At 43.2% G+C, this 17,925-nt stretch overlaps 1 protein-coding gene across 6 annotated transcripts in view; it reads left to right on the plus strand.

The window, feature by feature from the left end:
- The first annotated feature begins 111 nt into the window (after nucleotides 1-111).
- Nucleotides 112-17,925, plus strand: part of sdccag8 (SHH signaling and ciliogenesis regulator sdccag8) — a 103,832-nt gene continuing 86,018 nt past the window's right edge. For 2 of the 6 annotated variants that reach the window (XM_035801119.2, XM_035801120.2), the window contains exons 1-12: nucleotides 195-454; nucleotides 759-905; nucleotides 3,586-3,671; nucleotides 3,991-4,104; nucleotides 4,338-4,463; nucleotides 4,567-4,671; nucleotides 4,838-4,902; nucleotides 5,040-5,231; nucleotides 5,709-5,847; nucleotides 7,101-7,253; nucleotides 7,674-7,808; nucleotides 17,533-17,649. In XM_035801119.2, coding sequence (XP_035657012.1) covers nucleotides 388-454; nucleotides 759-905; nucleotides 3,586-3,671; nucleotides 3,991-4,104; nucleotides 4,338-4,463; nucleotides 4,567-4,671; nucleotides 4,838-4,902; nucleotides 5,040-5,231; nucleotides 5,709-5,847; nucleotides 7,101-7,253; nucleotides 7,674-7,808; nucleotides 17,533-17,649 — 1,446 coding nt within the window. In that variant the 5' untranslated portion in view covers nucleotides 195-387. Of the gene's footprint in view, nucleotides 455-758; nucleotides 906-3,585; nucleotides 3,672-3,990; nucleotides 4,105-4,337; nucleotides 4,464-4,566; nucleotides 4,672-4,837; nucleotides 4,903-5,039; nucleotides 5,232-5,708; nucleotides 5,848-7,100; nucleotides 7,254-7,673; nucleotides 7,809-17,532; nucleotides 17,650-17,925 lie in introns of all 6 variants that reach the window. The other 4 variants (XR_004829565.2, XM_035801115.2, XR_008078411.1 and 1 more) reach the window with 3 other exon arrangements.

Raw genomic sequence — 17,925 nt, forward strand, 5'->3', positions numbered from 1 at the left:
TAACATGTATTAGTGTGCATTGTTTTGGTCGAATAAAAGCAAATTTAGGTGATTACGAAGGCTGATCTCGCGATCATACCGATCTGATAGGCCTACCAACGCGATCTTGTGGCTACAGTTTTTATTTTCAAATGTGCAATTCAAAAGTTGGACATCGCGTCCAGAATGAAACGACAAGTCCCAAGACTCATTGCTTGGTTTACGGAAGTATTTGTAAAGCTGCTCATTTCAACGGTTGCCATCTGAGGTGAAACTAGGCATAGCTACATATACATCTATGTGGTCTCTTTTGTTATGTACATGATAGCAACGTTTTTGGTGTGATATTTTTTTAAATGTGAAGCTAGCTACATCAAGAACACACACACATACGTCCACAAGTTATCCATGAAGCCACTGTTGGATTCTGATGAGGAGGAAGAAGAGTTGGGAGCATATCAAAAGAAACTCAGAGGTAACGACATTAGGCTAGTTAGCTAGCTTAAGATAAGATTTGAGTTTAGCCAGACAATTATGCACAATAACTAGCTAGCTAGCTGGTATTTTGTTCTATATTGTAGTTAACATTAGCCATATACCTACTTCAAGTGTTCCGGACAAGACCTGGCTAAATAATCAAGACAACATCCCCACGTTTACTCTCTAGTCTGTCTCTTCTCAAAAGAGAGATACGTTGTCATTAGTTTGTTATTCAGCCTTACAAATACAGTCATATCTGTTACACAGTAAACCTTTCAACATGATTATTTGACCCCCAGAGAGAGCAAACCGCAGCATCCAGCAGCTCAGCAGTGCATTGGAAGAGCCCAGCTCAGATGCAGAGGGCATGGAACCAGGCAGGGCTGGAGACACAGACAGCACGACTGGAGAGGACTCGTGGAACCAAAGGCAACAGAGTGAAGCTGGTACTTGAGCCTGTCATCAATGTCATCACTTGGGTCCCATAGACCAGGGTTTTCCAAATCCAGTCCTGGAAAGCTACTGGGTGTGAAGGCTTTCATTCCAGCCCTGCAGTAACACACCTGATTTTGACTAATTATAGTCCAGATTGAGGACTCTCATACTCCAGTCTCTGGACTATGGTTAGTTGAATATTTTGGCATATAAGAGACTGGCTGTAGCAGAATCCCCACTAGCTGCTGTCCAGGACTGGAGTTGGAGTAGCTATAAATTGTATGGCAGTTGTGTGATAACAATGTTTCCATTACTGGGCGTTACAGATTAGTTTATATAAAACACAGCCATAGATGTTGAAACTAACCTGCTCTTGGTGATACCGTCTTCGTTCTCGATTAGGGGAAAAGGGTTTCTTATAAATGTTCGTGTCCGTTTGCTGTTGCCCCCCCCCCCCCAAAAAAAGGAGAACTCAGAAATATATTAAATCAATGTATTGTACTGCGCAAGGAGGTTCCTCACCATGTTAGCTGCCACACATCTAGCGTTTCCCAGCATATTTGCAGGATTAGTAATTTCTATGCGGCCGCGTGAAGTAGATGACAGCATGACACACAGTACGGCCAAAACAACTTCAAAACAACTTGCAAGAGGCATTTCTCACTCGATACAAAACATGGTTTTAATATCTCTCTGAGTTCTCTGGTTTATGTAGAGCTACTTGCAAATGTACACTGACATTTACAGTGCATTCGGAAAGTATTCAGACCCTTTGACTTTCCACATTTTGTTACATTACAACTTTATTCTAAAATGGATTCAATTGTATTTTCCCCTCAATCTACACTCAATACCCCTTAATGACATAGTAAAAACAGGTATTTGGACATTTGTGCAAATGTATTATAATAAAAAAACATCACATTTACATAAGTATTCAGGCCCTTTAGTCAGTACTTTGTTGAAGCACCTTTTGGCAGCAAATACAGCATGATGTCTTCTCGGGTATGATGCTACATGCTTGGCACACCTGTATTTGGGGAGTTTGTCACATTCTTCTCTGCAGATCCTCTCAAGCTCTGTCAGGTTGGATGGGGAGCGTCACTGCACATCTATTTTCAGGTCTCTCCAGAGATGTTCAATCGGGTTCAAGTCTGGGCTCTAGCTGGGCCACTCAAGTACATTCAGAGACTCATCCCGAAGCCACTCCTGTGTTGTCTTGGCTGTCTGCTTAGGGTCATTGTCCTGTTTTGAAGATGGACCTTCACCCCAGTCTGAGGTCCTGAGTGCTCTGGAGCAGGTTTTCATCGAGGGTCTCTCTGTACTTTGCTCCGTTGATCTTTCCCTCGATCCTGACTAGTCTTCCTGCCTCTGAAAAACATCCCCACAGCATGATGCTTCCACCACCATGCTTCACCGTAGGGATGCCGCCAGGTTATGAGATTCTAGGCATTCAGGCCAAAGAGTTCAATCTTGGTTTCATCAGACCAAAGAATCTTGTTTCTCATGGTCTGAGTGTCCTTTAGGTGCCTTTTACTGAGTGTCTTCCGTCTGGCCACTCTACCATAAAGTCCTGATTGGTGGAGAACTGCAGAGATGGTTGTCCTTCTGGAAGGTTCTTCCATCTCCACAGAACAAATTTGGAGCTCTGTCAGTGACCATCAGGTTCTTCGTCACCACCCTGACCAAGGCTTTTCTCCCCCTATTGCTCAGTTTGGCCTGTCGGCCAGCTCTAGGAAGAGTCTTGGTGGTTCTAAATTTCTTCCATTTAAGAATGATGGAGGCCACTGTGTTCTTGGGGACCTGCAATGCTGCAGAAATGTTTTGGTACCCTTCTCCAGATCTGTGCCTCGACACAATCCTGCCTTGGAGCTCCACGGCCAATTCCTTCCACCTCAATGCTTGGTTTTTGCTCTGACATGCACTGTAAACATGTTCTTTTCCAAATCATGTCCAACCAATTGAATTTACCACAGGTGGACTCCAATCAAGTTATAGAAACATCTCAAGGATGATCAATGGAAACAGGATGCACCTGATTTCATTTTTGAGTCTCATAGCAAAATGTCTGAATACTTATGTAAATAATTAAGGTATGTTTTTATACATTTGCAAAAATGTCTTAACGTATTTTCTCTTTGTCATTATGGGTTATTGTGTATGTAGATTTATTAGAAAAATATATATATTTAATCAATTTTAGAATAAGGCTGTAATGTAACAAAATGTGGAAAAAGTCAAGGGGCCTGAATACTTTCTGAATGCACTGTATATGATGCCTTTTTCTCCAACTTGAGAACAGGTCAGAGTTTTGTATAAGCTAACCTTTAATTCCCTGCAACACACACATCATTCTTAGTCATGTAAAATTGTAATGAAAAAATGTAGCAATGTACACTTGTTATGTAATAATGAAGCAACACAGATGTGTATGATGTAATGTTTTATTTCTGTTTGAACCCTAAGAATAGCTGCTGCCTTGGCTAAGTAGAAACATAGTTATCACATCTGGCATACAATCAGCAGCTAAAGTTGGAGAACCCTGCCATAGAGACACATCTTCATGCATCAGCACTGATTTCCCAAAATAACATGCACACTTCATTATCATCCCCATGGATATTTTTTGCAATCAGTTTTACCTGTGTATTTGCACTGCTACATATGCTAATGGGTTATTTTGCTTTTCAGTCAATCAGCTGCGATCACTCCTGCAAAAGCAGCAAAAAGAGACACTTTCACTCCCTTCTCCTTCAAAGAGAAAATCTTCTCCAAAGGTACTATCCTCAAGACCGTGCATAAGGATCTATGTTAAGATTTAAGACAATTAACACAACACAGATGTCTAGATGTCCTTTCCCTTTATCAGCCTACTTAGTTCAGATCAACTCCACTTCATCAATTCCATCCTACGGCAATAGGATCACCAAAACAACTCTTGGAAATAACTATGTAGTTATTGAGTTCTGACACTGGTGGTGTGGCAGACTAGTTTGTTTTTTTGCACAATTTGTTTGGGTGCAACGCTTTTGTTGTCCGATTGTAAGTTTGTTGATGACTAACAGAGACCATCCTTCTTTAATCAATTTTATCAAGAGGTGTCAAGATGATGTGAGCTCTAGCATGCCTGCCGTTAAAGACCTGGTGCCCATTCTCCACAACCAGTCAGAGTACATCCAGCATCTGGAGGCTGAGGTCAAGTTCTGCAAGGTTTGTCTGTATGATGACCCCACAGAGTCTTGTTACCAATGACTCATTAAAGTTCTTATTCAATTTGTTCACCAATGGATATTCATTACATGGAATGAATTACAGTGGTAGATGTTCATCTTGCTGGACATTTGTAACCCACACAAATTCTACCAGCATCTACTGACCTAAGCACAACTGTGTGTATGTCTGTGTATCTGTTGTTTGTGACTGCTCGTTGATGTTGTTGGCAGGAGGAGCTTCTGGGGATGAAACAGAGGATAAGGGTGGTGGTGGTGGAGAATGAGAAACTACATGGCGAGATCAAGTCCAAATTGGTTGAAGACACCCTGAAAGACTACACTCTCTTAGATGGCACGGTAATGGGTTTTCACAATGATGGTTCTGGGTTAAAATTCCATTGTGGAGATAAGTGCAGACACGACAGAAGGACCCAATTTTCATCATTGTATTCTCTCCTAGGTGAATTCCGAGTCGCCCAGAGAAGACAATCCTCAAAGAACAGCTTTCATACCAGCTCATATTGTCTTTCAACAAGCAGAAGAACACAAGTGGAAGAAAGAACTGGTATGACTATGGTCACCTAACCTTCCGTACTGAGTACAGCAGCTGACAGCATTTCTACGTGTAGATGCATTCTTTTATTACCCTAGCTTTGACATTTTTAAGTGACTAGAGAGTAATGTTGACAGCTAATCTCCTCTCCAACATCACATTATCAACTTGGCCTCAGGAGCAGCTCAAATCCCTCTATCTAGCCCAGACAGAGACACTGGAAGCTCAAGTAAGGTCACTGAAGTAAGTGAACTGTATAACTTTATAGATCAGCATTAATTCACAGAGATCTTGCATATGTGATTAATCAGGGTTGAATTTTTCATCTTCTTGCATCCTGTTTTTCCTGATATTCTGTTGTTTTGATCACCTCCATTCAGCAAGAACCTGGCCAGCAGTCAGAAGGAGTGTGAAGAAGTCAAAGGTCGTCTGAGACATAAGGAAGCAATGGCAGCGGCGGGCAGTGCCAAGCAGTGCGTAGGCGGCCTCTGTCTGAAGTGTGCCCAGAATGAGGCCGTGCTGGCAGAGACACACTCCAACATGCACATCCAGGCCATTGAGAGACTCACCAAGTCAGTGATCATGCATTTGTCTCCTTTTGTTCTGATATTTTGTCCTGTATTGATTAGAGTAGTTGGGTTCCTACAAGGTCTCATCCCCCCACACCATACCAAGGGACATCTTTCCTTTCCAGTATGCCTAAGGCTTTGCCATTGATTACACTATTTATTCCCTAGTTCATTGGTTGGTCAGTGCCTCTGAGCTATGTCAAAGGAAGAATGTTCACATTGAGATGTCATCTCAATCAATCCAGTTGGCATATTCTGACACAAAGCAATCAATTTCCCATCCCCTTTAGCAAGGTTGTCAGTAATTCAGTCTCCATGTCAATCACAAATGACAAATCTGGCTTTGTTTGGGCATGGCATGTCTACAAGTGACTGTGAAAATTAGTATCCTTACACCAAAATGATTATTGATGAACATAGCTTTTATTTGCCCACATTGAAATGAGCATGTGTGTTTATCTGTGTGTGTGTGTCCCACAGAGAGCGTGATGAGCTGATGAGTGTGCTGTGCTCTTTGAGGGCCAGTCAGAGCGAGGCCCAGCAGAGAGAGTGGGCAGCCTACCAGCAGGTCAAACAGGCTGTAGAGATGGCTGAGGAGGCCAACCTGGAGAAGACCAGGGTGAATCAGACAACCACTCACTTGCGGAACATTATTGAGCAGCAGTGACATCTACTGGTCAGGCTGCTTAACTACACACATTAATGGCTTGGACCCAGGCCCCCAGTGTCTGGTGCGTAAAGTCACAAGCTCTGCTGGTCGGCTACCTGCATAGCAACATACTGGTGCCAAAAGCCCTGGTCTATAACAAAATAGAATAGTTGATGGCTGTTTTAGATTCTAAAATGTGTTTATTATGATCAAGTTTGATCCCCACAGTGAATTATTTTAAAGTTGGCTACAAATCAAGATATTTAATGAAATAGTGATCTATTCTGACTACTACATTTGTCGTCACACAGGAGTACATGCTGAAACAGACCAATCACAGGCCAGCATGCTACGAGGAGGCGCCATAGACATTAAGGTTGACTCTTAGTCAGGATGAAAACGACTACATTGACGTGATCCTTTGCTAGTTATGGCCACTTCAAATACTTCCGGCTACATGCACCATCTGGAGTTTTCCATTGGAATGGATGACATCAGCGTTATCGCTATACTGGTTTTAATTCTTTTGCTTGGACCCTTTTGTACGTGATTAGTCTCTCTAGACATCCGGGTTGCCTCCCACAATGTTCCAATGTTCCGGCTTAACACGTCTGTACATAACAGAACATCAGTTTTGCATAGAGTAACTATATCACTGGCTACGCACTATCTCATCTGCTTGAATAAATACAAAATAGTAGCTAGCAAGATAGAGATCAGAGGTTATTTTTAATTCCTGCATTTCACAAGAGCTACCTTTCATTTCACAAGAGCTACTAAAATCACTTTCGTGCTGGATCGAATCCCCGAGCTGAGGATGTTGATTTAAGGCAGCACCTCTCTGATTTTGAGGGGTTGGGTTAATTGTGGAAGACTAGGTATCCCCTTTACCCTGTGTGTATGATTAGAATCGCAACGTTCTGGCATGTCTGCCTTTTTTTCTCTTATCAGACTGACCAAGAGAGTCTGTCATATCCAGCAGACTCTAGTCACTGCTGTTGCCTGGGGTCGGCTTTTCGAGACTAGTACAGTACCTTATTAGAACAGTGAATCTGAAAGGTTTATATGATGTTGTACATGTTTTCAAGATATAGAAGTGGTAAACATAAGAAAGATATTTTTTTCTGAGACACTTGAAATATATTTTTCGCTGTATCCTCCTCCCTCTGACACTTGTGTGTACCCGCCCGTGTCTGTGTGTACTAGTTTTGTTCTTCCTACAGGCGGTGGTGCAGTGCGAGGCATTTGCCAGGGAGCTGGCCAGACAGAGAGAGAGGCTGGAGACTGAGATGGCTGCAGAGCAGGAGAAAATCTCTGAGGCCAGAGAGGTGGTACGCAACGAGGCCCTCAAGCAGAAGGAGACACTGGCCCAAACGGTCTGTCCTTCTGCCTTTGAAACTTTCATTAAAGCTCAAATTGAGATATGTTCAACTTTCTCTATTTATCCTAATCACTAATTAAATGTTTTATTAAGGTAATACAATAGCAGCAAGCATAAAATATATTGAAGATGCAGTATTTAAGCATAAAAAAACTATATTTTCTATGTAACTACGGTCAAGGGGTCTGAATACTTTCTGAAGGCACTTTAAAACCCTTACTTTTGTCCTCTGAAGAAGTGATGGGCCAAAAAACAAAATCATTTGACTATTGACCACAGATCACAAAGGCCATATTTCTCATACTTGCCACCATCTAGTGGAATAGCTACACAATTACACCCATGCAAAACGTATGGAGCGTTCTTCCACACAGTAGGATTTCAGTTTGATCAATTTATTTGTCTCCACTCCCAGGTGGCCAGCCTATCCCAGAGGGTAGCAGAGCTGGAGGGTCAACTGGCCAGGCAGGAAAGAGAGAGGGGCTCTCTGAGCACCCAGCTGGATGAGACCCTACGCAAACTCACATCACAGGAGCAGGACACCAGCAAGGTACTGGAGCCACCTTACTACTGTACAACACCTAGAGGTTCCAGGTTTGAAGGTTTGAGCCTGTCGGTATAGTGTCTAAGGTGTTGAACTGGCAGTTACAGACACAGTACACACTACTGCAGTCCATAGAGGAGAAGGATTTCAGTGACATCTTTTTAATGCATTTTAAAGCCACTGGGTGGCACCAAAGCCTTGTCTATATCAGCATTTTATTTGGAAGCTTCAAGATCTAACCATTCCAGTTCTAAGAGGCAGTTGGGTCATTCCACTTCAAAAGCACAAAAAATAGGATTTCAACACCCACCCCCCCCCCACACACACACTCCATGTCAACAACAAGTATATAGTTTCAGTTTTTCTGTGTTTGTCAACTATGGAGCTGCGTCTCTGAGTATTGTTTCTTCTTCCTATGTCTTTCTTCTTCCTGTTCGGAGAAATTTGTCATTGAAGTTAGGTTTATATCCCATCCTACATCCTGATATTACAAGATTCTGACCATTAGATGGTGCTGTTTCTGCTATTTGGTGATACAAAAAAATTATCTCCACTCAATGTTAAAGGGATAATTCGCTGTTTTTCTTACCCTGTAAGCAGTCTATTGACAAGATATGACAGCAACCCATGCATTGGTTTTGTTGGCCACTGTTTCACATGCAACATTTTTAGCATTTGTGTCAGAAATCCAATGCAAATCAATGGTACCTATGTTAGCAGTATCATGCTTCATGTTAAAATGATCAAAATTAGTTTTGTACTTATAGATTTTAATATAGGTATTATTGACTTGCATTGGATTTGTGGCACAAATGCTAAAAAGTTAGCATTTGAAACAGTGGCCGGGTAAACAAAATCAAAGCATGGGTTTCTGTCATACCTGGTCCATAGACTGTTTACAGGGTAAGGAACCCAATGTCATTTTGTCATTTTTTTTGTATCACCTAATAGCAGGAACAGTACCATCTAGTGGTCAGAATCTGGTAATATCAGGATGTAGGATGGGACATAAACCTAATCTATTTTTCGAAAATGTATTTAAAAAAAATGTTTTTCTACAGGACTTCACAAAAACAAAATGGCCACTATACAAAACATATATTTTAAGGTGATTAACATACAGTATGTTTTTCAAAATTCTGTCAAATATTTCTAGTTTCTGTTTAACTTTATAATATACCAAATTTAACAGGATGTATGTATCTAGATAGATAGTTGTTGTTGAGGGTAAATATGAGACTTTCCATTTGATGGCTATATATGTTTTTGCAGCAATTTAAACCTACATTGCAAAATTTCTCATCACCAATATTTACATTTCCCAACAGACATAATCATGGAGATGGAAGGATATACATTCCTGGACTCAATGAAATGATAGCGCATACATTATCCCAAAATGGTGTCAGTTTATCATAAGACCACAGCATATGTAATATGGTTCCTTTGTGCTTGTTGCTTCTCCAACAGAGATGTGACATTTCTGGGTGCAGTACATGCATTTTGGCAGGAGTATAGTAAGGCTTATGAATGATCTTAAATTGCAGTAGTTTATCTCTTGAACATTTTCACATATCTGTGACCAGTGATTCTCCTCAATTTCTTCCTTTGGATCTGTTTGTCATTTTTTCTTCATAGGTTCTGAACCATCAGGTTTCAATCAGCCTTTTATATAACTTGGCAATCAACTTTTTTGGCATAGAAACGTCTTTCAGTATTTTTTCTATGCTTATTCTGTTGATGCGATTGAATAAGGTTTCTGAGTTTTAGGAAATGAAAGAAATGGGCCTTGGATAATCCAAATCTTTCCTGTAATTGATTCAATGACAGTAGAGATCATCATAGTACACATGTTCAAAATTCACAAAGCCACTTTGGAGTCAGGACTTAAAGGTGTTGTCATGAAGCGCTGGAGGTAAGGTGGGGTTATTCCAAACAGGGGTGTCTGGTGATATAGGTTCTTTCCACATAGGCCTGTGGTGGTCTTGAAAATGGTCCGTCGTTATTGTCAAACAAATAACTTTCGGCCTCACGGTAATTGACCGTTTAATTAACATAAACACATTTAGCATCTCCTGGCTTCCACACATCGCCTTCAAGCCATTTTAAAAAGTCTAATTCATCCATGTAATATAGCTGACACCTTCACAATAAATCCATTATTTATTTTAGACCGGTCTAAAGAAGCATGATATGAAGAAAATGTAGTCTATTTCAGAAGAACAGAATCACAAACTCTGAGTTGTCCTTATGTGGCTATGCCAAATGGCTGTGGGCGACACTAGTTAATTTGGCAGACAAAATTAGCTTATAATTCCGTGGCATTATTTTATAGAATGAAGGATACAATTGAACAAAGCTGAATGAAATATGAATATTTTCTCCAAACAATTTGAGGGAGTATGCACATGCTGCTTTTCTGTGTTGAGCGATTTAACAAATAAATAGGTCTCCTATAGGCTTAATTTAGAGATATTAATGGAACTTTAGTAGTTCTACAAACGTTGGGCTATATGTTTTGATTTTTAATACATGATGAGACTAATGATGATTTAAAAATGTCTCTTGAAAGGCATGATCTCTGCTTTGTTTTTTTGCGCAGGCTGTACACAATCCAACAGTCTCTCATTGACAATTTGACAAGCACTTGATAATGCCTCAAATTTCAGGGCGGCATCCCCTTTGTGGCCGTAATGCACCCTAAAAATGCCTTTTGCAGCCTTGAGTGCTGCGGTGTGCCCTTCTCCCTGAATGTGCTGCGGTGTGCCCTTCTTCCTGAGTGTGCTGCGGTGTGCCCTTCTCCCTGAGTGTGCTGCGGTGTGCCCTTCTCCCTGAGTGTGCTGCGGTGTGCCCTTCTCCCTGAGTGTGCTGCGGTGTGCCCTTCTCCCTGAGTGTTCTGTGCCCCCTGAGTGTGCTGCGGTGTGCCCTTCTCCCTGAGTGTGCTGCGGTGTGCCCTTCTCCCTGAGTGTGCTGCGGTGTGCCCTTCTCCCTGAGTGTGCTGCGGTGTGCCCTTCTCCCTGAGTGTGCTGCGGTGTGCCCTTCTCCCTGAGTGTGCTGCGGTGTGCCCTTCTCCCTGAGTGTGCTGCGGTGTGCCCTTCTCCCTGAGTGTGCTGCGGTGTGCCCTTCTCCCTGAGTGTGCTGCGGTGTGCCCTTCTCCCTGAGTGTGCTGCGGTGTGCCCTTCTCCCTGAGTGTGCTTGTTCTACCTTCATGTTTTATTGTGTCTTTCTCACAGGCATCAATTGAAGACAGACACTTTGGGGATGCAACTGCGTCCTTCCTTATCCAATTCCGAGTTGCATATTGAAGATATTGGAAAAACTGTCCACATTTGAACTTTTTGTAAGCTAAGAAGATGAGTAGGCCTAACGAACAGCAAAAGCACTAGCCTATGTCCATCTACTATCCCCCATAGTAAAAATAAAAAAAGTCGACCTATTCTGTGCGAGAAATAAATATTCCATTCTGGGACAGTTGGGATAAGATACATCCCAAATTAATACAACCACTAGCAACAAAAAACACTTTTTGCAATGTGGCTGACGCAACAGATCAGAAGGTTTAGGTTGTTAAACTATTAGTCTGTTTCTTCACATTATAAGGGCAGCAGTGAGCACACGGCAGTATGTAGCGGAAAACACTTATCAAAAGATACCGCAAATGTGATTATGCATGTAATGCTTTTATTATAGTGGTGCATTATAATACTCACATGCCAGTTAGGCTCTATACACCTTGTAAAGTGGAATAATGTGCTTAATTTTAAGAAGTTATCTGGCCACTTTAGTTATGATACAAACCTTATTAAAACATATAGGCCTTTGGGCTAGGCTACATGAGGTGTTTGACTATGATTTAGAAAAAGTTTTTAAAAATGTTTCTTTTTTAAAGGCATCGTTTCTTACGCTGGACATAATTCACAAGCGATAGGCTAATATTGTCACCCATCAGACTATTCTTGATTTAATCTTACCTTTACATATACTAAATAATATATGTGTGACATATGTTTTAATTTAGAATGGACCATTATCATGCACCTGTATCGAAATGGGGAAGCGGGAAAAAATACATGTCATCTATGCACTTAAATAGTGAATGGAGGAAGCTGTTCCTCGTGGTTTATTTTCATGCCAGCCAGGTAGGCTTTACTCCTGCTGTAAAGAGAAGCAATGTGCTTAATATTAGGAAAGTTGAGAAATAAATATAGTATGTCTAGCCTACAGAAAGCTTTTTATTAGCGGCCATCACTCTGTTTTCTCCCGCAATTGCATAGCCTATAGAAATGTTAAGCAACATGAGCTCATGAAGTGTTTGATTAGATTTTCAAATACATTTGCATTGATGTCAGACTGATTAGAGGGACTATAGAGTGCACGTTTGGTAGGCTACTAATGACCAGCAGTAGGATCAGAGCTTGGAGAAGCCTAATTACACTGACTAAACAGACTCGTGACCGCCAGGGTGGCGGTAATACGTCACCGCAACAGCCCCATTTCTACCTCGTGAATTTATGTACATTTTCCCAAACACGAATGGGATTGAGAATCATTGGATTGTCAGATTTATTTCTTCCATGCCTTGGACCTGAAGTAGTGAATATATATTTTAGATCATAAGGTATTATATTTTAGGCTTCAATACACCTCCATGCACAAGGATAGTTTGCTGTCCATTGTTTAAGGGAGCACAGTTGTGCAGCCCAATAATACATCTTCATATGAGGTACTCTAGCTTTATGGTTTAAGTAGAGAACAGTCCATTTGACTCTTAAGGGCTTTCCATTCCAAATAAAGTTGGAAGAGCAGGCCATTTATTTAAACAGTTGGATGGAATTGAAAATGGCCTGGAATAAATACATCAACCTCTAATATATTAATTTAGATTATGTTGACCCTACCGAAGATGGAGAACTCTCCCTATTTCTGTCTCTGAACATCAAATTCAATCCTATCTATGAAAGGAGAGTTCTCCCAATTCACTTTGAATCCTGATACAGCACCATGTGTCAAACATTAGTCAAATAAATGACAGAGACGGTTCTCTTTCAGATAAAGTAAAATGTCATTTGTATTCATTGATGAAACAGTGGCCTATAAAACCAAACCATGGGCTGCAGTCATCTTGTCAATAGGCTGCTTACAGGGTAAGGAACCCAATGTCATTTGGGTGAATTAGAGAACTGATACTGTACACTGGTTGGTGTGGGGGGTCTGTAGGTGGCTTTTGGGTGAACTAGAGAACTGATACTGTACACTGGTTGGTGTGGGGGGTCTGTAGGTGGCTTTTGGGTGAACTAGAGAACTGATACTGTACACTGGTTGGTGTGGGGGGGTCTGTAGGTGGCTTTTGGGTGAACTAGAGAACTGATACTGTACACTGGTTGGTGTGGGGGTCTGTAGGTGGCTTTTGGGTGAACTAGAGAACTGATACTGTACACTGGTTGGTGTGGGGGTATGTAGGTGGCTTTTGGGTGACTAGAGAACTGATACTGTACACTGGTTGGTGTGGGGGGTCTGTAGGTGGCTTTTGGGTGAACTAGAGAACTGATACTGTACACTGGTTGGTGTGGGGGTCTGTAGGTGGCTTTTGGGTGAACTAGAGAACTGATACTGTACACTGGTTGGTGTGGGGGTCTGTAGGTGGCTTTTGGGTGAACTAGAGAACTGATACTGTACACTGGTTGGTGTGGGGGGTCTGTAGGTGGCTTTTGGGTGAACTAGAGAACTGATACTGTACACTGGTTGGTGTGGGGGGTCTGTAGGTGGCTTTTGGGTGAACTAGAGAACTGATACTGTACACTGGTTGGTGTGGGGGGTCTGTAGGTGGCTTTTGGGTGAACTAGAGAACTGATACTGTACACTGGTTGGTGTGGGGGGTCTGTAGGTGGCTTTTGGGTGAACTAGAGAACTGATACTGTACACTGGTTGGTGTGGGGGGGTCTGTAGGTGGCTTTTGGGTGAACTAGAGAACTGATACTGTACACTGGTTGGTGTGGGGGGTCTGTAGGTGGCTTTTGGGTGAACTAGAGAACTGATACTGTACACTGGTTGGTGTGGGGGGTCTGTAGGTGGCTTTTGGGTGAACTAGAGAACTGATACTGTACACTGGTTGGTGTGGGGGTCTGTAGGTGGCTTTTGGGTGAACTAGAGAACTGATACTGTACACTGGTTGGTGTGGGGGGGTCTGTAGGTGGCTTTTGGGTGAACTAGAGAACTGATACTGTACACTGGTTGGTGTGGGGGGTCTGTAGGTGGCTTTTGGGTGAACTAGAGAACTGATACTGTACACTGGTTGGTGTGGGGGGTCTGTAGGTGGCTTTTGGGTGAACTAGAGAACTGATACTGTACACTGGTTGGTGTGGGGGTCTGTAGGTGGCTTTTGGGTGAACTAGAGAACTGATACTGTACACTGGTTGGTGTGGGGGTCTGTAGGTGGCTTTTGGGTGAACTAGAGAACTGATACTGTACACTGGTTGGTGTGGGGGTCTGTAGGTGGCTTTTGGGTGAACTAGAGAACTGATACTGTACACTGGTTGGTGTGGGGGGTCTGTAGGTGGCTTTTGGGTGAACTAGAGAACTGATACTGTACACTGGTTGGTGTGGGGGTCTGTAGGTGGCTTTTGGGTGAACTAGAGAACTGATACTGTACACTGGTTGGTGTGTGGGGGGTCTGTAGGTGGCTTTTGGGTGAACTAGAGAACTGATACTGTACACTGGTTGGTGTGGGGGTCTGTAGGTGGCTTTTGGGTGAACTAGGTGGCTTTTGTGGTGAACTAGAGAACTGATACTGTACACTGGTTGGTGTGGGGGTCTGTAGGTGGCTTTTGGGTGAACTAGAGAACTGATACTGTACACTGGTTGGTGTGGGGGGTCTGTAGGTGGCTTTTGGGTGAACTAGAGAACTGATACTGTACACTGGTTGGTGTGGGGGTCTGTAGGTGGCTTTTGGGTGAACTAGAGAACTGATACTGTACACTGGTTGGTGTGGGGGTCTGTAGGTGGCTTTTGGGTGAACTAGAGAACTGATACTGTACACTGGTTGGTGTGGGGGTCTGTAGGTGGCTTTTGGGTGAACTAGAGAACTGATACTGTACACTGGTTGGTGTGGGGGTCTGTAGGTGGCTTTTGGGTGAACTAGAGAACTGATACTGTACACTGCTTGGTGTGGGGGTCTGTAGGTGGCTTTTGGGTGAACTAGAGAACTGATACTGTACACTGGTTGGTGTGGGGGGTCTGTAGGTGGCTTTTGGGTGAACTAGAGAACTGATACTGTACACTGGTTGGTGTGGGGGTCTGTAGGTGGCTTTTGGGTGAACTAGAGAACTGATACTGTACACTGGTTGGTGTGGGGGTCTGTAGGTGGCTTTTGGGTGAACTAGAGAACTGATACTGTACACTGGTTGGTGTGGGGGGTCTGTAGGTGGCTTTTGGGTGAACTAGAGAACTGATACTGTACACTGGTTGGTGTGGGGGTCTGTAGGTGGCTTTTGGGTGAACTAGAGAACTGATACTGTACACTGGTTGGTGTGGGGGTCTGTAGGTGGCTTTTGGGTGAACTAGAGAACTGATACTGTACACTGGTTGGTGTGGGGGTCTGTAGGTGGCTTTTGGGTGAACTAGAGAACTGATACTGTACACTGGTTGGTGTGGGGGGTCTGTAGGTGGCTTTTGGGTGAACTAGAGAACTGATACTGTACACTGGTTGGTGTGGGGGTCTGTAGGTGGCTTTTGGGTGAACTAGAGAACTGATACTGTACACTGGTTGGTGTGGGGGGGTCTGTAGGTGGCTTTTGGGTGAACTAGAGAACTGATACTGTACACTGGTTGGTGTGGGGGTCTGTAGGTGGCTTTTGGGTGAACTAGAGAACTGATACTGTACACTGGTTGGTGTGGGGGGTCTGTAGGTGGCTTTTGGGTGAACTAGAGAACTGATACTGTACACTGGTTGGTGTGGGGGGGTCTGTAGGTGGCTTTTGGGTGAACTAGAGAACTGATACTGTACACTGGTTGGTGTGGGGGGGTCTGTAGGTGGCTTATGGGTGAACTAGAGAACTGATACTGTACACTGGTTGGTGTGGGGGGGTCTGTAGGTGGCTTTTGGGTGAACTAGAGAACTGATACTGTACACTGGTTGGTGTGGGGGGTCTGTAGGTGGCTTTTGGGTGAACTAGAGAACTGATACTGTACACTGGTTGGTGTGGGGGGTCTGTAGGTGGCTTTTGGGTGAACTAGAGAACTGATACTACACTGGTTGGTGTGGGGGGTATGTAGGTGGCTTTTGGGTGAACTAGAGAACTGACACTACACTGGTTGGTGTGGGGGGGTCTGTAGGTGGATTTTGGGTGAACTAGAGAACTGACACTACACTGGTTGGTGTGGGGGGTCTGTAGGTGGCTTTTGGGAGAACTGATACTGTACACTGGTTGGTGTGGGGGGTATGTAGGTGGCTTTTGGGTGAACTAGAGAACTGACACTACACTGGTTGGTGTGGGGGGTCTGTAGGTGGCTTTTGGGTGAACTAGAGAACTGATACTGTACACTGGTTGGTGTGGGGGGTCTGTAGGTGGCTTTTGGGTGAACTAGAGAACTGATACTGTACACTGGTTGGTGTGGGGGTCTGTAGGTGGCTTTTGGGAGAACTGATACTGTACACTGGTTGGTGTGGGGGGTATGTAGGTGGCTTTTGGGTGAACTAGAGAACTGATACTGTACACTGGTTGGTGTGGGGGGTCTGTAGGTGGCTTTTGGGTGAACTAGAGAACTGATACTGTACACTGGTTGGTGTGGGGGGGTCTGTAGGTGGCTTTTGGGTGAACTGATACTGTACACTGGTTGGTGTGGGGGTCTGTAGGTGGCTTTTGGGTGAACTAGAGAACTGATACTGTACACTGGTTGGTGTGGGGGTCTGTGGGTGGCTTTTGGGTGAACTAGAGAACTGATACTGTACACTGGTTGGTGTGGGGGGTATGTAGGTGGCTTTTGGGTGAACTAGAGAACTGACACTGTACACTGGTTGGTGTGGGGGTCTGTAGGTGGCTTTTGGGTGAACTAGAGAACTGATACTGTACACTGGTTGGTGTGGGGGGTCTGTAGGTGGCTTTTGGGTGAACTGATACTGTACACTGGTTGGTGTGGGGGGTCTGTAGGTGGCTTTTGGGTGAACTGATACTGTACACTGGTTGGTGTGGGGGGGTCTGTAGGTGGCTTTTGACAGTTTCTTTGGATTCATCACCTCTTACTGATTGTTATAAAAAGTTTGGTCCAAAATGGATAATATTATATGAATATTATAAATTATAATGGCCAATTTGGGTGCAATCAATTAGCTTAATTTTTCAGAGATCAAATTACATTTAAAATAAATATTGTTATAGGAATGCTAATATCTGTTTCAAACTACCAAAACAATTTCTGAACAAACTGAGATGGCGGGTGTCATGGCTTGCAGTTGAGTGCATTTAGGGGTATGTCATTACAACCAATCATTAGCTACTGATTCTGAATGAAGACTGTGCATTGAGCTTTATTTAGGTCAACTTCATCTTAATTCTGTTTATTATTACTGACCGACAACATTTAGTACTATATGTCAAATTCCTGTACATGCAAATGTATTTGGTAAGGTTATTCTGATTCTAATGAAAGGGCTATAGTAGAACACAACTAGAAGCAGACACAATGTCAATTTGTACCGTGACCCCTTATCCTGTCCTGTCTCCTGTGTGTCCAGGTGTGTGGGGAGCTGCGTTACCGCCTCAGCCAGGCTCAGCTGAATAGAGAGGAGGCAGAGAGGGAGCTCCGAGACTGCAGCTCCAAGACAACACGGCAGCTCCAGATGACTGAACAGGTGAGGAGGCCGGGCATGGCAGGGATAGTGGAAAAAAGCCACAATCTTTTTATTGACCGTGTGCTGGTGTCACTTTTTATGCAGGAACGTTTTAGAAAATGTACTTTTCTCAGGTATTTGTGTAAAAGATGGGCAGCCCCTCTCAAGCAACTCTGAGTCTCAGTATGTCTGTTCTTTTATGAGATGGATTTATTATTCATCCATATTTGTCATGTTGAAAACATGGGAATACTATTCCTTTTTTCAGGTTGGAGAACGTAGCATATTTGAGGTTGC

Source organism: Oncorhynchus keta, chromosome 24 (assembly GCF_023373465.1).
Source record: "Oncorhynchus keta strain PuntledgeMale-10-30-2019 chromosome 24, Oket_V2, whole genome shotgun sequence".
Taxonomy (NCBI): Eukaryota; Metazoa; Chordata; class Actinopteri; order Salmoniformes; family Salmonidae; genus Oncorhynchus; species Oncorhynchus keta.